This window comes from Triticum aestivum, chromosome 4A (assembly GCF_018294505.1).
Source record: "Triticum aestivum cultivar Chinese Spring chromosome 4A, IWGSC CS RefSeq v2.1, whole genome shotgun sequence".
In the NCBI taxonomy this organism is placed as follows: domain Eukaryota; kingdom Viridiplantae; phylum Streptophyta; class Magnoliopsida; order Poales; family Poaceae; genus Triticum; species Triticum aestivum.
Window position 1 is genome coordinate 12,524,927 of NC_057803.1, and position 19,764 is coordinate 12,544,690.

At 48.2% G+C, this 19,764-nt stretch overlaps 2 protein-coding genes across 2 annotated transcripts; both read left to right on the plus strand.

Moving 5' to 3' along the window:
* Window positions 1-2,980: 2,980 nt before the first annotated feature.
* LOC123084790 (methyltransferase FGSG_00040-like) lies at window positions 2,981-4,958 on the plus strand. The gene has a single exon (XM_044506302.1). The coding sequence runs from the start codon at window positions 3,144-3,146 to the stop codon at window positions 4,755-4,757; it is 1,614 nt and encodes a 537-aa protein (XP_044362237.1). The 5' UTR covers window positions 2,981-3,143; the 3' UTR covers window positions 4,758-4,958.
* Window positions 4,959-7,366: 2,408 nt separating this feature from the next.
* LOC123084791 (cytochrome P450 704B1) lies at window positions 7,367-9,568 on the plus strand. The gene is made up of 4 exons (XM_044506303.1): window positions 7,367-7,755; window positions 7,847-8,062; window positions 8,147-8,443; window positions 8,530-9,568. Exons 1-4 carry the CDS (start codon window positions 7,408-7,410, stop codon window positions 9,331-9,333), a joined length of 1,665 nt encoding a protein of 554 aa, XP_044362238.1. The 5' UTR covers window positions 7,367-7,407; the 3' UTR covers window positions 9,334-9,568.
* The last annotated feature ends 10,196 nt before the right edge of the window (window positions 9,569-19,764 follow it).

The following is a 19,764-nucleotide window of genomic DNA, read 5'->3' on the forward strand; positions in this document are numbered from 1 at the left end:
CCCGGGGGGGTTCCGGTAACCTCCCGGTACTCCGGCAAAATCCCGATTTCACCCGGAACACTTCTGATATCCAAATATAGGCTTCCAATATATCAACCTTTATGTCTCGACCATTTCGAGACTCCTCGTCATGTCCGTGATCACATCCGGGACTCCGAACAAACTTCAGTACATCAAAAAGCATAAACTCATAATATAACTGTCATCGAAACCTTAAGCATGCGGACCCTACGGGTTCGAGAACAATGTAGACATGACCGAGACACGTCTCTGGTCAATAACCAATAGCGGAACCTGGATGCTCATATTGGCTCCTACATATTCTACGAAGATCTTTATCGGTCAGACCGCATAACAACATACTTTGTTCCCTTTGTCATCGGTATGTTACTTGCCCGAGATTCGATCGTCGGTATCTCAATACCTAGTTCAATCTCATTACCGGCAAGTCTCTTTACTCGTTTCGTAATACATCATCTCGAAACTAACTCATTAGTTGCAATGCTTGCAAGGCTTATGTGATGTGCATTACCGAGAGGGCCCAGAGATACCTCTCCGACAATCGGAGTGACAAATCCTAATCTCGAAATACGCCAACCCAACATTTACCTTTGGAGACACCTGTAGAGCTCCTTTATATCACCCAGATACGTTGTGACGTTTGGTAGCACACAAAGTGTTCCTCCGGTAAACGGGAGTTGCATAATCTCATAGTCATAGGAACATGTATAAGTCATGAAGAAAGCAATAGCAACATACTAAACGATCGGGTGCTAAGCTAATGGAATGGGTCATGTCAATCACATCATTCTCCTAATGATGTGATCCCATTAATCAATTGACAACACATGTCTATGGCTAGGAAACATAACCATCTTTGATCAACGAGCTAGTCAAGTAGAGGCATACTAGTGACGTTTGGTTTGTCTATGTATTCACACAAGTATTATGTTTCCGGATAATACAATTCTAGCATGAATAATAAACATTTATCATGATATAAGGAAATAAAATAATAACATTACTATTGCCTCTAGGGCATATTTCCTTCACCATGGTGGCCCTCCGATGGCCATCTTCTGCTATATGGAGTCTTTCGATGAGGAAAAAAGCATAAGTCATCTTCTCGGACGAAACTCCGCCGCCACGAGGCGGAACCTTGGCGGAACCAATCTAGGGCTCCGGCGGAGCTGTTCTGCCGGGAAACTTCCCTCCGGGAGGGGAAATCATCGCCAACATCATCACCAACGCTCCTCTCATCGAGAGAGGGCAATCTCCATCAACATCTTCACCACCACCATCTCCTCTCAAAATCCTAGTTCATCTCTTGTATCCAATTCTTGTCTCCAAGTCCGGGATTGGTACTAGTAGGTTGCTAGTAGTGTTAATTACTCCTTGTAGTTGATGCTAGTTGGTTTATTTGGTGGAAGATCATATGTTCAGATCCTATATGCATAATACTACCCCTCTGCTTATGAACATGAATATGATTTGTGAGTAGTTACGTTTGTTCCTGAGGACATGGAAGAAGTCTTGCTATTAGTAGTCATGTGAATTTGGTATTCGTTTGATTTTTTGATGAGATGTATGTTGTCTCTCCTTTAGTGGTGTTATGTGAACGTTGACTACATAACACTTCACCATTATTTGGGCCTAGAGGAAGACATTGAGAAGTAATAAGTAGATGATGGGTTGGTAGAGTGACAGAAGCTTAAACCCTAGTTTATGCGTTGCTTCATAAGGGGCTGATTTGGATCCATATATTTCATGCTATGGTTAGATTTACCTTAATACTTTTGTTGTAGTTGCGGATGCTTGCAATAGAGGTTAATCATAAGTGGGATGCTTGTCCAAGTAAGGACAGTACCCAAGCACCGGTCCACCCACATACCAAATTATCAAAGTACCGAATGCGAATCATATGAACGTGATGAAAACTAACTTGACGATATTCCCATGTGTCATCCGGAGCGCTTTTCTCTATATAAGAGTTTGCCCAGGCTTGTCCTTTGCTACAAAAAGGATTGTGCCACCTTGCTGCACTTTATTTACTTTTGTTACTTGTTGCTCGTTACGAATTATCCTATCACAAAACTATCTGTTACCACTTGTTTCAGTACTTGCAGAGAATACCTTGCTGGAAACCGCTTATCATTTCCTTCTGCTCCTCGTTGGGTTCGACACTCTTACTTATCGAAAGGACTACGATAGATCGCCTATACTTGTGGGTCATCAGACGACACCTTCCTCGGGTCCGACTAGTTCCTGTTGTCCACTTGTCGTTCCTTGGCGCTTTGGGTGGAGGGTACATTGATCCAGTTCGGCCCCATGTTTCGGTTGTGCTGCCGGAGTATCCGGATTTTGATGCGACGCGGCCTTTTGTGCTCCTTGTTCTGCTCCAGCCCACACTTTGTGCGGTGTCTCCCTTCTTCTGTATATGTTTGTTCTCTCTTATCTATCAATGAAAAGATACACAATCCTTGCGTATTGGCGGGAAAAAACCGTTTTCTCTAATCCTTTGATTTTCATTTTCATTTATATTTAATAATGCGATTAGTTGTTTCATAGCTCAGCTGCTTAGAGTATATTGCGATTTTTTTTTCAACTACCCTCCCTCTGAGACCATCATGTTTTTCATTGTATATCCGCTGAAAAAAGCTTATAATTTTTCATGAAAACAATATTGTATTCCCTCCATCCTACTTCATCCGTCCTAAAATAAGTGTATCAACTTTCTATTAAAGTTATTATTAAATTTGAGACACTTATTTTTAGACGGATGGAGTATAATATAAGAGCGTATTTAACGTTAGAGAGAGGGATAATTTCCTGTTACTTCACAGAGTCTTAAATCCAGCCAGCCATTCTGTCAGTCCTTTGTGTTGACCGCAATAAAATCACCTGACCTACAGTGACAGCTCGTAGCCGTTGCCACTTCACACCCCACCGTATCCCCCAAGATCCGAACGTTACAATCCAAAAGGCGTTCAACCCGACATAGCCGCCACAGTGCTCGTGCTCCACACCACTCGCAGCTCACTCGCCAGTCGCTACTCGCTCCCCACCAACGAACCCAGCCAAAAAAGGAGGGCGTCGGCCGACCTCGCGCGAGCCCGCCCACCCACCACACCACGGCCCCGGCGATGGCCGCCGCAGCCATGGACGGCCTCGACGAGGAGTCGCTGCAGGAGCTGCGGAGCCAGGCGACGCGGCTGCTGCTCAAGGAGGACTGGGAGGGGTACGCCGCCGTCTGCTCCCGCATCGTGCGCGGCGCCGCCGCGACGGACCGCCGGGTGCTCTGCTCCGCGCTCGCCCACCGCGCCGACGCCCGCGCGCGCCTCGGCGACCGCCCCGGCGCGCTCGCCGACTGCGACGCCGCGCTCGCCGCCGACCCGGCCCACCCGGCCGCGCTGCTCGCCAAGGGCGCGCTCCTCCGCGGCCTCGGCCGCTACGCTCTCGCCGCCGACTGCTTCCGCGCCGCGCTCCCCGCCGGCGCCTCGGGCGCCGACGAGGCGCGGGAGATGCTCGACCAGTGCAGGCGCCTCGAGGCGCAGGCCAGGAGCGGGGCGGTGGACCTGTCGGACTGGGTCCTCGCGGGCTTCTCCGGGAAGTGCCCGGACCTCGCGGAGTTCGTCGGCCCGGTGGAGGTGCGCCGGTCCGCGCACGGCGGCCGAGGGGTCTTTGCGCTGAAGAGCGTTGAGGCGGGGGCCGTTCTGATGATCTCCAAAGCCGTGGCGACCGGAAGGGGGGTGATCCCGGATGCGGCGGACAGCGACGAGAAGATGGTGGTCTGGAAGGACTTCGTAGACAAGGTGCTCGACGCCGCGGAGAGGTGCCCGAGGACGGCGTCTTTGATCTACACTCTGTCCACCGGCGAGGAGCAGGAAGAAGAGCTCGCCGTACCGGACATGGCATTGTTCAAGCCAGAATCAGAGGATCTCAGCGACGGCGTACAGGCTGGCATTGGCACGCGAGAGGCTCTCGATGTGGACAGGATCATGAAGGTGCTCGACGTCAATTGCTTGACCGAGGACGCGCCGTCCGCCAATCTGCTCGGCAACAGTGGCATCGTCAACTGCGGCGTGGGGCTGTGGATCTTGCCGTCGTTCCTAAACCACTCCTGCCACCCCAATGCCCGGCGCACCCACGTCGGGGACCACGCCATTGTTCACGCCTCGAGGGACATCAAGGCCGGGGAGGAGGTCACGTTCCCCTACTTCGACGTGCTCACCCCGGCGGGGAAGCGCCGGGAGGCAGCAAGGGCGTGGGAGTTCGAGTGCCGGTGTGACCGGTGCCGGTTCGAAGCCGAGGACGCCGTTCTCAGGCAGGAGCTCGTGAGATCAGAGAACGAGTTGGTCAATGGAGGGGCAGACATGGGAGCGCTGGTGGTGAGGCTTGAGGACAAGATGAGGAAGTCCATGGTGAAGGAGAAGCGAAAGGCATTCGTGCGTGCATCCTTCTGGAGCGCGTACTCTTCCTTGTTCGACAATGGCAGGTTGATGAGGAAATGGGGGAGGAAGGTTCCCGGAGAGGCCGTCGTCGCAGAGAGCGTCGCCGGCGCGGTCGGCGGGGGCGAGAGTGTGCTGAGGGCAATGCTGAGGGGCGCCAACGAAGGCAATGGCTGCGGCAATCGGCTGGAGGTTGAGGACAAGGTGGTGAGGATTGGGAGGGCTACCTATGGCAAGGTAGTGAAGAGGCAGGCAATGAGGGCTCTCTTCAGACTTACACTGGAGAGTGACAACTGCAAAAGCCTCTAGATTTTCATTCTTGCTCTTAATCTTATTCTTTATTCGTTGGTTCAGATAGGTTTCTAACAGCAAATGTTCTGTTTGCTCAGTGTTTTGTAATAAGAGGATGGTCGAATATCAAGATCATAGAGAGCTCTATTTTTACGCTCTCTTGGTCTTGGTTTCGGGTAATTCTTTCAGTGTTTGACATGAATTCTCCCATTTTATCCATCTCATTTATCAGAGTGAATCGCGAAAAACCATCACATTTGGGGCTTCATCTGCGGAAAACCACCAGGTCACTAATTTTTTGCAAAAATCACCGCGGATTCGGTAAACATTTTGCAAATCGCACTGATCAGGTGTTTTGGCTCATTTGATCACTTTCTGACAAGTGGGACCAGATTGTAAGGAGCTGACTAGGCACAGTTTTGACAAACACACCCCTAAATTGTAAAAACAAAAAACAATCATGCCCTCCTCCGCCCCCTGCCTCGATCCCGTCTGGATCGGGAGAGGCCCCGAGCTGCCCAACCCCCGCGCCATTCCGGCGACCTCGCCGCAGCGCCACACAACCCCCCCCCCCCCCTACCGTGCCGGCCGGCCCCAAGCCACTACGACCGCGGCCCCACCCCTCGCGCCGACCGGCGCCAAGCGGCTACGACCCCAGCCCCTGCCCCGCGCGGGCCGGCCCCAAGCTGCTACAACCCCGGCCCCGCTCTTCTCCTGGGTAGCAAGCACGGGGCCCCAAGCCGCACGGCGATGCACCCACGCCTCCCTTTCTCCTTCCTCCCTCCTCTCTTTCCCCGGCCGGTGGCGCGCAACCCCGGAGCAAGCAGCGGCGGCAGCGCAGAACACCAGAGCAAGAAGCGGAGCACAGCACGAGCACAAGCAGCGGCGTGCAGCTCGGACGCATCACCGGAGCAAGCAGGGACCAACGATGGTGAGCTCCTCCGCTGCCTGTGCGTGGCGTGGACAGCAGCACATGAGCGCGAGGCCATGGCCGAGCAACCGCGCGGCGGCGCATGGGCCCGACCCCACCGGCACCATCGAGGAGCTCTCCGCAGGGACCTCCTCCACTGCGCGGCCGTCTGCGCCGACGAGGTCGGCCTCGCCGGGAACGCCTCCTCCTCTCCTCTCTCTGGCAGTTGTGCAAAAGAGGGGTTGATTGCTTTTTCTTTTTAGATCTAAGGGTGTGTGTGTAAATGTTATGCCAAGTCAGCTCCTTACAATCTGGTCCCACTTGTCAGAAAGTGATCAAATGAGCCAAATCACCTGATCAGTGCGATTTGCAAAATGTTTACCGAATCCGCGGTGATTTTTGCAAAAAATTAGTGACCTGGTGGTTTTCCGTAGATGAAGCCCCAAATGTGGTGGTTTTTCGCAATTCACTCCATTTATCAAGTGATGTTCTTCAAAGCAATGGATTAGGAATGAAATTGTGCCTTACACATACTCCAATTGTGCTCAACTTGATAATCTTAGCAATGTTGGGCTATTCATTCAGTGTTTGGCATTGAGACATGTTTGTCATGAACTCCCACTGTATACATGTCATTTATCAAGTGATGATAATCTTTAAAGTACATTGGACTGGGATTTAGGAGTGAACTCTGCCCTATACATAATTCTCAGCTGATAGAGATCAATTGTGATCAACTTGAAAGGTGCAGGAATACACTGTTCGGTTATTCTTTCATTGTTTGCCATGGAGACATGAATTATCTTCATCTGATACTTGTCAAATTAGAAGTGATCTTCATTAGTTGTACATCATCCACAGCTGCTACGGTAGTACCAACAGAAAACGGCCAGCTTGAAAGTTTTGGAATGCAATGTTAGGGAGTACTATTTAGTAGAGCATATATATGATAAAAGTGTTCTCATCTGTGGAACATATTTATTTGGCAGCACTAGATGCCTCGGCATATTGCAAGGTTTTTAATATTTGCGATCTTTTCTGTTTCAAGCTTCTAATAAATAGAAGGTGACCACTTTCATCAAAATTTTCTTCTGTTTAGCTTCTGCTACAAATTTCTAATAAATATAGAAGGGGGAACTTTCAGCAAGATTTTTTATATTTGTGATTTTCAGGCTTTTTCCATTTAGGGAGAACATCAGAGCACCCCTTGACAGTTGACACCCCTTCATTCGAAATTTCTCAACTTGTTCTGCTTTGACTTCAAAAACTGTTTCACTGAAAGATGCACTTTGTATTGGTTAGTGCGGGTTCAATAAAGACCAGATGGACCATAACCATGGCTCCATGGCTCCAACTGTGAAGATGACATAATCACAACGCTAACTGTCATCAAACGCATCACCTACATCCCCCGCAAAACGAAATAAAAATGCATCAGTGCATCACCTACATTTATAGTAAAACAGAAGGAAAATGCAGAATCCATGACCTAGCTTAGCACCAAGCACATACTAACATACCTAGTTATGCATATAAAAATGAGTGTTTTCTTGGTCAGCAGATCACAAAAAGGACACAAACGGTAGGTTCCATCTAGTCAGGGGGTTAGGTTAGGGACGCCATGTGGATGAGGCAATCTTAATTCTCGGCCACACCAAGATTGTTTGGTGCTCGGCGCCACTAATGCCCAATATATTACCTAACCGAGCCATCCAAATGCTACATAGAATTAATCCTCCTGTAGACTGAACCCACTTGATGAGCAGCCCCATGGAGGAAGCTCACCATGGCATGCCGTCGACGACGACGGCGTTCTTCCCGCTGGCAGGGCTCCACAAGTTCATGGCCATCTTCCTCGTGTTCCTCTCGTGGATCTTGGTCCACTGGTGGAGCCTGAGGAAGCAGAAGGGGCCGAGGTCATGGCCGGTCATCGGCGCGACGCTGGAGCAGCTGAGGAACTACTACCGGATGCACGACTGGCTCGTGGAGTACCTGTCCAAGCACCGGACGGTCACCGTCGACATGCCCTTCACCTCCTACACCTACATCGCCGACCCGGTGAACGTCGAGCATGTGCTCAAGACCAACTTCAACAATTACCCCAAGGTGAAACTGAAAGAACCCCTCAGCCTTGTGAATTTTTTTGCCAAGGTTCAGAAGTTTACACTGACACAAATGTCTGAAATTGTACGTGTAGGGGGAGGTGTACAGGTCCTACATGGACGTGCTGCTCGGCGACGGCATCTTCAACGCCGACGGCGAGCTCTGGAGGAAGCAGAGGAAGACGGCGAGCTTCGAGTTCGCTTCCAAGAACCTGAGAGACTTTAGCACGATCGTGTTCAGGGAGTACTCCCTGAAGCTGCGCAGCATCCTGAGCCAGGCTTGCAAGGCCGGCAAAGTCGTGGACATGCAGGTAACCGAACTCAGTCCCTTGGTCATCTGAACATTGATTTCTTGGACAAAATTTCAAGATTCTGACGCGAGCGAGCGAATTCAGGAGCTGTACATGAGGATGACGCTGGACTCGATCTGCAAGGTGGGGTTCGGGGTCGAGATCGGCACGCTGTCGCCGGAGCTGCCGGAGAACAGCTTCGCGCAGGCGTTCGACGCCGCCAACATCATCGTGACGCTGCGGTTCATCGACCCGCTGTGGCGCGTGAAGAAGTTCCTGCACGTCGGCTCGGAGGCGCTGCTGGAGCAGAGCATCAAGCTCGTCGACGAGTTCACCTACAGCGTCATCCGCCGGCGCAAGGCCGAGATCGTGCAGGCCCGGGCCAGCGGCAAGCAGGAGAAGGTGCGTACGTGATCGTCGTCGTCAAGCTCCGGATCGCTGGTTTGTGTAGGTGCCATTGATCACTGACACACTAGCTGGGTGCGCAGATCAAGCACGACATACTGTCGCGGTTCATCGAGCTGGGCGAGGCCGGCGGGGACGACGGCGGCAGCCTGTTCGGGGACGACAAGGGCCTCCGCGACGTGGTGCTCAACTTCGTGATCGCCGGGCGGGACACCACGGCCACGACGCTCTCCTGGTTCACCTACATGGCCATGACGCACCCGGCCGTGGCCGAGAAGCTCCGCCGCGAGCTGGCCGCCTTCGAGGCGGACCGCGCCCGCGAGGATGGCGTCGCGCTGGTCCCCTGCAGCGACTCAGACGGCGACGGCTCCGACGAGGCCTTCGCCGCCCGCGTGGCGCAGTTCGCGGGGCTGCTGAGCTACGACGGGCTCGGGAAGCTGGTGTACCTCCACGCGTGCGTGACGGAGACGCTGCGCCTGTACCCGGCGGTGCCGCAGGACCCCAAGGGCATCGCGGAGGACGACGTGCTCCCGGACGGCACCAAGGTGCGCGCCGGCGGGATGGTGACGTACGTGCCCTACTCCATGGGGCGGATGGAGTACAACTGGGGCCCCGACGCCGCCAGCTTCCGGCCGGAGCGGTGGATCGGCGACGACGGCGCGTTCCGCAACGCGTCGCCGTTCAAGTTCACGGCGTTCCAGGCGGGGCCGCGGATCTGCCTCGGCAAGGACTCGGCGTACCTGCAGATGAAGATGGCGCTGGCCATCCTGTGCAGGTTCTTCAGGTTCGAGCTCGTGGAGGGCCACCCCGTCAAGTACCGCATGATGACCATCCTCTCCATGGCGCACGGCCTCAAGGTCCGCGTCTCCAGGGCGCCGCTCGCCTGATCTTGACCTGGTTCCGGCGACGGTGATGGACGCTCCGGTGGCTGGCTGGCCGGACGGCCGGCGCGTTATGACAGGCTCGATTTAGCTTGGCAACTGTGATAAACTCGTATATGTAGGCAGAGTGGAGAGGGTGTTGATCGATTCGCCATGGACGTTGCTCGTCCGTTGTTACCATCGTACCATGTTTGTATTGCTTCTAGATCACTTTATAGTTCGTGTTTGTTCTTGAGCCTAAGTATTTATTGCACATTTCAAAAGTGACAAATGTATGCAATTGTCTTTTTGGGGTGTTTTCTAAGGGTAGTATTTTCGTAGATTTATTTTGTCGACCAAACCCTGGCCGTCACACATGATTCGATCCCTCTTGCCGCCGCCAGCGTGCGACACCAGCGCGGGGGGGGGGGGGGGGGGGGGGGCTAGGGTGCTACACCGGCGGGCGCCGCTGTTGCTTGTGGGGAGTCCAGTATGGAGGAGGGCGACGACGATGAGTGGTCGGATTACAACTGTCGACAGCTGATGCTCGTTGGCGGCACTAGTGAAGCCGACATTGGTCGGAGGTTCACATATCCAGTGGGAAGGTCATCAACGGCAGCCTGGCTTGGCCCGGACATCGGAGAAGAGGGCGTCGATGTATGGTCCTGGATGGCGACAAGCTTGATATCAAACTCGGCCCTATCATGCAGCGGCATGTTTTCTTCTTCTTCTTCAGGTTTACTTTAGGAAGTCCCAGTTTAGGAGTAATGTTTTCCCAGTTTTATTGGTGTGTTTATCGTCGGCGGAGGACATGTGGAACTGTGTCTTCGATTTTCTTTTAGGATCTACCCGGCTTACATTTTTCGCTGGATCCATTTGGATTCTTTCGACTTTCATAGTCTACAGAGTTTCTACATGTCCTTATAAGCATTTTCTTAAACGGGGCGGCGATTTGCTTTGCAAGTTGCAATCGCCGGCATCTTCTAGTCTAGATCTGACAACTTCCCGACCGATGCTTCTACAAGCTCATCGGTTTAGAAAAGTTTGCTTCTTTGAGGTGAAATCCCAGAGCGGCATCGAGCTATGCTCATGACGCGTCGTTGGTGGATGCAGAGGAAAAAGACTTTAGCATACCCAAGGATTTGAATGTAAATTTATTTTTCTATGTCAATGTGTTTGAAAGGGCCTGTAATACTTAATATTTGGCCTTGTGCCTTTTGAAGAAGAAAAAATAAATTTGTGAGATTAAGTGCTTTTAGCTTTTTTTGTTGTTGTTGCGAAAAGGCCTAAGTCCATATATTAAAGTTCACATGACCTTACAATCAGAACCACACAAAAAAGAAAACGAAATATGTATATGGCAACCGTATGGCAGATTGCGAAACTGCCACACGCATCCAGCGCCGTCAGTTCCCTTCCGATCTCCTTCCTTTCCCGCCCGTCCTCCCCGACCGATCTCCCGATTTCTTTCCTTTCCCACACGCCTCCCGATCTCCTTCCTTTCCCACCACCGACCCCCCCTTCCCCGATTTCTTTCCTTTCCCTCATGCCCTCCCTGATTTTATCGGGCACACCCGCTCATGCCTTCCTAATTTTCGTAACCGTCAATTATGGTCCCACGCGCCTTTCCGATTTTCGGCAAAAATAATGCTTGGACTAGGATTTGATCTCTGGTCTACAGGTAATCAACAAAGGGTGCTAACCACCTCATCTATGACACTCATTGTTGAACAAGGTAAGGGAAATACTGTTTTTGACATGTTTTTGCCTTTAATATGTTAGCACTGAAAAACTTTTTGTTTCAAGCATCGTGGTAACTTTGATCATTGGGAATAAATTTGTTGACCCCCCCCCCCCGGTAATTTCTATAAATAGCACGATAACATTCACGCCATAGACCTGATAATTTAGATACAAACATCATGATAACTTTAACCATTGGGGAAGACAAATGTGAAAAGATATCCGATAATTTATGTGTAAATAGATGGTAATATACGCAGTGCATAACTGATAACTGAGGTACAAACACCATGGTAACTTTGACCGTAGGGAATATATTTTTTGAAAAGATACTCCGATATCTTCTTTGTAAATAGCACGGTAGTATACCTCCCTCCCATGGCATTTTTATGTGTAAATAGCATGAAAACATATGCACTGCGATAAGTAAACATCATGATAAGTTTTTGACCTGTGGGTGGGGGGGGGGGGGGATTTGTTGCTTGAACATACCCCCTGATAGCATGATATTTTAAGCACTACGGGCTTCATAGGTTATCTAGAATCACCATGATAACTTTTTGTCCCGGGAAAAAGTTGTTCAAAACATCCCTAATAATTTTTGTGTAAATAACATGATAATATAATCACCGTGTAACTGATAACTTGCAATATAAACATGATGGTAACTTTTTTACCAATGGAAAATAAGTTGTTAAAACATACACTCACCTCGCGCGTGGGCCTCTTGAATGAACACAACACATGGCGTGTCACAGGAAAGTCACATAATGTTTAGTGTCATGAGGGGCACACGTGCTATAGGCATGATAAGTTACACAAAAACATCGTGGTAATTTTTGACCTATGAAAAAAGTTACCGAAACACACCCAGGTTTTTAGGTGCAAGTACCATGATAATATACGAACTGTAGACCCGGTAACTCATGTACAATCCCCCATGATAACTTTGACCGGGGGAGGTTGATGTACATATACCATGATAACTTATATGTAAGTACCACGGTATTTTACACATCGAAGACCTTATAACTTGTGTACAAAACACAATGGTAACTTTGAAGGGGTGTAGTTGTTGAAGCATAGTACCTGGTACGTTCTATGTAAATAGCACGGTAAGTTATGCAACACAGGCCTGATAACTTGCATCTGAATACCATGGTAACTTTGTCCTGAGGAAAAATCATGTGGTAGACATGAAGAAGTGGCAGTTTTCTTGGGGGTGGGCGCCCGAGATGTGCGGGAGAAGCAGGTTTCTCGGGCGAGCCTGCGAGGTTGTTTGGGAGGAGGCGAGGTCAAAGAACGAGGGATCGTGTGGTACTTTAAAATAAAAGAAGTAGAGGTGTGACAGTTTTGCTTATATGGCACACGTGTGCCAAATATCACAGTCCAAAATAAAAATTACAACCAAAGCTTTAGGGGATCTTAGCTTTGATTTGCATGATTCCATAAATACGTGAATAAGAAAAACATATCACTACAGTATCATGCCCAGCTGATTCAGATTGTGTTTGCATCAAACTTTGTTTGGTTGCATCTCTACTACTATTAAACAATCGAGTTGTGGCAGGAAGATTACATCTCAGCCATACATCCGCCATCTCTTAATGGACCGGATTGCCTCAATGTTGTATCACATCATTTACCATAATCAATTATCAACAATTACCATATGATTTACACCATCATAATTACGCAATAATTACCATGATCTCGCTCCAACCTTGACCTATTTTAATCATATCAATTAGCAAGAATTACCATGATCTGCATCATCATATATTTGTTTTTCTGAAACTCAGCCTTGTGTGTTGCGTACATAGAAGGAAAATATCAATTAACAATAATTACCATGATCTATGCCATCATGTTTTTAAAACTCAGCCTTGTGTGATGCGTACATAGAAGGAAAATATCAATTAACAATAATTATCATGATTTACGCCATCATGTTTTTTAAAACTCAGCCTTATGTGATGCGTACATATAAGGAAAATATCAATTAATAATAATTACCATAATCTACGCCGTCATGTTTTTTAAACTCAGCCTTGTGTACTGCGTACATAGAAGGAAATAAGAAAAAGGTCTGGCCCATGTTCGCATGTAGGCAGATAATAACGTGGAAACCAAATCTCTCGTTTCCTGTTTGTTCGGATCACATGATCGATCAGTTTCCTGTTTGTTCGGATCACATGATCGATCAGTTTCCTGTTTGTTCGGATCACATGATCGATCAGACCCTGACCTTGATTTCGATTGTTCCTTGAGTTCCGTCACTTCCTTCTTTTCGTTCACCTGTTTGAGTGTTCGTCGTCTTCGACGGATCTGTTGGAAATATGCCCTAGAGGCAATAATAAAAATATTATTATTATATTTCCTTGTTCATGATAATTGTCTTTTATTCATGCTATAATTGTGTTATCCGGAAATCGTAATACATGTGTGAATAATAGACACCAATATGTCCCTAGTAAGCCTCTAGTTGACTAGCTCGTTGATCAACAGATAGTCATGGTTTCCTGACTATGGACTTTGGATGTCATTGATAACGAGATCACATCATTAGAAGAATGATGTGATGGACAAGACCCAATCCTAAACATAGCACAAGATCGTATAGTTCATTTTCTAGAGTTTTCCAATGTCAAGTATCCTTTCCTTAGACCATGAGATCGTGTAACTCCCGGATAATGTAGGAGTGCTTTGGGTGTACCAAACATCACAACGTAACTGGGTGACCATAAAGGTATACTACGGGTATCTCTGAAAGTGTCTGTTGGGTTGACATGGATCAAGACTGAGATTTGTCACTCCGTATGACGGAGAGGTATCACTGGGCCCACTCGGTAATGCATCATCATTATGAGCTCAAAGTGACCAAGTGTCTGGTCACGGGATCATGCATTACGGTATGAGTAAAGTGACTTGCCGGTAACGAGATTGAACGAGGTATTGGGATACCGACGATCGAATCTCGGGCAAGTAACGTACCGATTGACAAAGGGAATTGTATACGGGGTTGCTTGAATCCTCGACATCGTGGTTCATCCGATGAGATCATCGAGGAGCATGTGGGAGCCAACATGGGTATCCAGATCCCGCTATTGGTTATTGACCGGAGAGCAATCTCGGTCATGTCTACATGTCTCCCAAACCCGTAGGGTCTACACACTTAAGGTTCGGTGACGCTAGGGTTGTAGGGATATGTATATGCAGTAACCCGAATATTGTTCGGAGTCCCGGATGAGATCACGGACGTCACGAGGAGTTCCGGAATGGTCCGGAGGTAAAGTATTATATATAGGAAGTGCTATTTCGGCTATCGGGACAAGTTTCGGGGTCACCGGTATTGTACCGGGACCACCGGAAGGGTCCCGGGGGTCCACCGGGTGGGGCCACCTATCCCGGAGGGCCCCATGGGCTGAAGTGGGAAGGGTCCAGCCCAAAGTGGGCTGGGGCGCCACTTCCCCTAGGGCCCATGCGCCTAGGGTGGGGAAACCCTAAAGGGGGGCGCCCTCTTGCTTGGGGGGCAAACCCCCCACCCCTTGGCCGCCGCCCCCTAGGAGATTGCATCTCCTAGGGCCGCCGCCCCCCTAGGCCCCCTATATATAGTGCGGGGGAGGGAGGGCCTCTCACCTACGCCATTGGTGCCTCCCTCTCCCTCTCCAACACCTCCTCCTTCTCCATAGAGCTTGGCGAAGCCCTGCCGGAGTACTGCAGCTCCATCACCACCACGCCGTCGTGCTGCTGCTGGAGCCATCTTCCTCAACCTCTCCTTCCCCCTTGCTGGATCAAGAAGGAGGAGACGTTACGCTGACCGTACGTGTGTTGAACGCGGAGGTGCCGTCCGTTCGGTGCTAGGATCTCCGGTGATTTGGATCACATCGAGTACGACTCCCTCATCCCCGTTCTTTGAACGCTTCCGCTCGCGATCTACAAGGTACGTAGATGCCTCCAACCACTCGTTGCTAGATGAACTCATAGATGGATCTTGGTGAAACCGTAGGAAAAATTTTGTTTTATGCAACGTTCCCCAACAGTGGCATCATGAGCTAGGTTTATGCGTAGTTCTCTATGCACGAGTAGAACACAATTTGTTATGGGCGTTGATGTTATCAACTTTCTTGCCACTACTAGTCTTATCTTGCTTCAACGGTATTGTGTGATGAAGCGGCCCGGACCAACCTTACACGTAGTGCTTACGTGAGACCGGTTCCACTAACTGATATGCACTAGTTGCATAAGGTGGCTGGCGGGTGTTTGTCTCTCCCACTTTAGTTGGAGCGGATTCGATGAAAAGGGTCCTTATGAAGGGTAAATAGAAGTTGACAAATCACGTTGTGGCTTTCACGTAGGTAAGAAAACATTCTTGCTAGAACCCTCTTGCAGCCACGTAAAACTTGCAACAACAATTAGAGGACGTCTAACTTGTTTTTGCAGCAAGTGCTTTGTGATATGATATGGCCAAAGTTGTGATGAATGATGAATGATATATATGTGATGTATGAGATGTTCATGCTATTGTAATAGGAATCACGACTTGCATGTCGATGAGTATGACAACCGGCAGGAGCCATAGGAGTTGTCTTTATTTTTTGTATGACCTGCGAGTCATTGAGAAACGCCATGTAAATTACTTTACTTTATTGCTAAACGTGTTAGCCATAGTAGTAGAAGTAATAGTTGGCGAGCAACTTCATGGAGACACGATGATGGAGATCATGATGATGGAAATCATGGTGTCATGCCGGTGACAAGATGATCATGGAGCCTCAAGATGGAGATCAAAGGAGCTATATGATATTGGCCATATCATGTCACTATTATTATTTGATTGCATGTGATATTTATCATGTTTTTGCATCTTGTTTACTTAGAACGACGGTAGTAAATAAGATGATCCCTCATAATAATTTCAAGAAAGTGTTCCCTCTAACTGTGCACCGTTGCGACAGTTCGTTGTTTCGAAGCACCACGTGATGATCGGGTGTGATAGATTCTAACGTTCACATACAACGGGTGTAAGACAGATTTACACATTCAAACACTTAGGTTGACTTGACGAGCCTAGCATGTAGAGACATGGCCTCGGAACACAGAAGACCGAAAGGTCGAGCATGAGTCGTATAGAAGATACGATCAACATGAAGATGTTCACCGATGTTGACTAGTCCGTCTCACGTGATGATCGGACACGGCCTAGTTAACTCGGATCATGTTATACTTAGATAACTGGAGGGATGTCTATCTAAGTGGGAGTTCATTGAATAATTTGATTAGATGAACTTAATTATCATGAACTTAGTCTAAAATATGTACAATATGTCTTGTAGATCAAATGGCCAACGTAGTCCTCAACTTCAACGCGTTCCTAGAGAAAACCAAGCTAAAAGGCGATGGCAGCAACTACACGGACTGGCTCCGGAACCTGAGGAACATCCTCATAGCTGCCAAGAAAGATTATGTCCTACAAGCACCGCTAGGTGACGCACCTGTTCTCCCTGCAGAACAAGACGTTATGAACGCTTGGCAGGCACGTACCGATGACTACTCCCTCGTTCAGTGCGGCATGCTTTACAGCTTAAAGCCGGCGCTCCAAAAGCGTTTTGATAGACACGGAGCATATGAGATGTTCGAAGAGCTGAAAATGGTTTTTCAAGCTCATGCCCGGGTCGAGAGATATCAAGTCTCCGACAAGTTCTTCAGCTGTAAGATGGAGGAAAACAGTTCTGTCAGTGAGCACATACTCACTATGTCTGGGTTGCATAACCGCTTGACTCAGCTGGGAGTTAATCTCCCAGATGACGCGGTCATTGACAGAATCCTTCAGTCGCTTCCACCGAGCTACAAGAGCTTTGTGATGAACTTCAATATGCAGGGGATGGAAAAGACCATTCCTGAAGTATTTGCTATGCTGAAATCAGCAGAGGTAGAAGTCAAAAAGGAACAACAAGTGTTGATGGTGAATAAAACCACTAAGTTCAAAAAGGGCAAGGGTAAGAAGAACTTCAAGAAGGACGGCAAGGGAGTTGCCGCGCCCGGCAAGTAAGCTGCCGGGAAGAAGCCAAAGAATGGACCCAAGCCCGAGACTGAGTGTTTTTATTGCAAGGGAAGTGGTCACTGGAAGCGGAACTGCCCCAAATACTTAGCGGACAAGAAGGCCGGCATCATAAAAGGTATATGTGATATACATGTAATTGATGTGTACCTTACCAGTACTCATAGTAGCTCTTGGGTATTTGATACCGGTGCAGTTGCTCATATTTGTAACTCAAAGCAGGACCTGCGGAATAAGCGGAGACTGGCGAAGGACGAGATGACGATGCGCGTTGGGAATGGTTCCAATGTCGATGTGATCGCCGTCGGCACGCTACCTCTACATTTACCTACGGGATTAGTTTTAAACCTCAATAATTGTTATTTAGTGCCAGCTTTGAGCATGAACATTGTATCGGGATCTCGTTTAATACGAGATGGCTACTCATTTAAATCCGAGAATAATGGTTGTTCTATTTATATGAGAGATATATTTTATGATCATGCTCCGATGGTGAATGGTTTATTCTTAATGAATCTTGAGCGTAATGCTACACATATTCATAGTGTGAGTACCAAAAGATGTAAGGTTGATAATGATAGTCCCACATACTTGTGGCACTGCCGCCTCGGTCACATAGGTGTCAAACGCATGAAGAAGCTCCATGCAGATGGACTTTTAGAGTCTCTTGATTACGAATAATTTGACACGTGTGAACCATGCCTCATGGGTAAAATGACCAAGACTCCGTTCTCAGGAACAATGGAGCGAGCAACCAACTTATTGGAAATCATACATACTGATGTGTGCGGTCCAATGAGTGTTGAGGCTCGAGGTGGCTATCGTTATGTTCTCACCCTCACTGATGACTTGAGTAGATATGGGTATATCTATTTAATGAAACACAAGTCTGAGACCTTTGAAAAGTTCAAGGAATTTCAGAGTGAGGTTGAAAATCAACGTGACATGAAAATCAAATTCCTACGATCAGATCATGGAGGAGAATACTTGAGTCACGAATTTGGCACACACTTAAGAAAATGTGGAATAGTTTCACAACTCACGTCGCCTGGAACACCTCAGCGTAATGGTGTGTCCGAACGTCGTAATCGCACTCTATTAGATATGGTGCGATCTATGATGTCTCTTACCGATTTACCGCTATCTTTTTGGGGCTATGCTATAGAGACTGCCGCATTCACTTTAAATAGGGCTTCGTCGAAATCCGTTGAGACGACACCGTATGAATTATGGTTTGGGAAGAAATCTAAGCTGTGGTTTCTAAAAGTTTGGGGATGTGATGCTTATGTCAAGAAACTTCAACCTGAAAAGCTCGAACCCAAGTCGGAAAAATGCGTCTTCATAGGATACCCTAAAGAAACTATTGGGTATACCTTCTACCTCAGATTCGAAGGCAAGATCTTTGTTGCCAAGAATGGGTCCTTTCTAGAGAAAGAGTTTCTCTCGAAAGAAGTAAGTGGGAGTAAAGTAGAACTTGATGAAGTATTACCTCTTGAACCGGAAAAAGGCGTAACTCAAGAAAATGTTCCTGAGGTGCCTGCACCGACTAGAGAGGAAGTTAATGATGATGATCAAGATACTTCTGATCAAGCTCCTACTGAAATTCGTAGGTTCACAAGGACACGTTCCGCACTAGAGTGGTACGGTAACCCTGTCTTGAAATCATGTTGTTAGACAACGGTGAACCTTCGAACTATGAAGAAGCGATGGCGGGCCCGGATTCCGACAAATGGCTGGAAGCCATGAAATCTGAGATATGATCCATGTATGAAAACGAAGTATGGACTTTGACTGACTTGCCCGTTGAGCGGCGAGCCATAGAAAATAAATGGATCTTTAAGAAGAAGACATACGCGGATGGTAATGTGACCATCTATAAAGCTCGGCTTGTCGCTAAGGGTTATCGACAAGTTCAAGGGGTTGACTACGATGAGACTTTCTCACCGGTAGCGAAGCTAAAGTCCGTCCGAATCATGTTAGCAATTGTCGCATTCTACGATTATGAGATATGGCAAATGGACGTCAAAACGGCATTCCTTAATGGTTTCCTTAAGGAAGAATTGTATATGATGCAGCCGGAAGGTTTTGTCGATCCTAAGAATGCTAACAAGATGTGCAAGCTCCAACGCTCGATTTATGGGCTGGTGCAAGCATCTCGGAGTTGGAATATTCGCTTTGATGAGATGATCAAGGCGTTTGGGTTTACGCAGACTTATGGAGAAGCCTGCGTTTACAAGAAAGTGAGTGGGAGCTCTGTAGCATTTTTCATATTATATGTAGATGACATACTTTTGATGGGAAATGATATAGAACTTTTGGACAGCATTAAGGCCTACTTGAATAAGAGTTTTTCAATGAAGGACCTTGGAGAAGCTGCTTATATATTAGGCATCAAGATCTATAGAGATAGATCAAGACGCCTCATAGATCTTTCACAAAGCACATACCTTGATAAGATATTGAAGAAGTTCAATATGGATCAGTCTAAGAAGGGGTTCTTGCCTGTGTTGCAAGGTGTGAAATTGAGCTCAGCTCAATGTCCGACCACGGCAGAAGATATAGAAGAGATGAGTGTCATCCCCTATGCCTCAGCCATAGGTTCTATTATGTATGCCATGCTGTGTACCAGACCTGATGTAAACCTTGCCGTAAGT

What these genes read in the sequence shown, in the direction of transcription:
- LOC123084790 (XM_044506302.1), top strand. Translation starts at nt 3,144, where the DNA reads ATGGCCGCCGCAGCCATGGACGGCCTCGACGAGGAGTCGCTGCAGGAG.
- LOC123084791 (XM_044506303.1), top strand. Translation starts at nt 7,408, where the DNA reads ATGAGCAGCCCCATGGAGGAAGCTCACCATGGCATGCCGTCGACGACG. An exon ending in ACTTCAACAATTACCCCAAG is followed by an intron (nt 7,756 to 7,846) that starts GTGAAACTGAAA and finishes TTGTACGTGTAG; the next exon opens with GGGGAGGTGTACAGGTCCTA. An exon ending in CCAGCGGCAAGCAGGAGAAG is followed by an intron (nt 8,444 to 8,529) that starts GTGCGTACGTGA and finishes CTGGGTGCGCAG; the next exon opens with ATCAAGCACGACATACTGTC.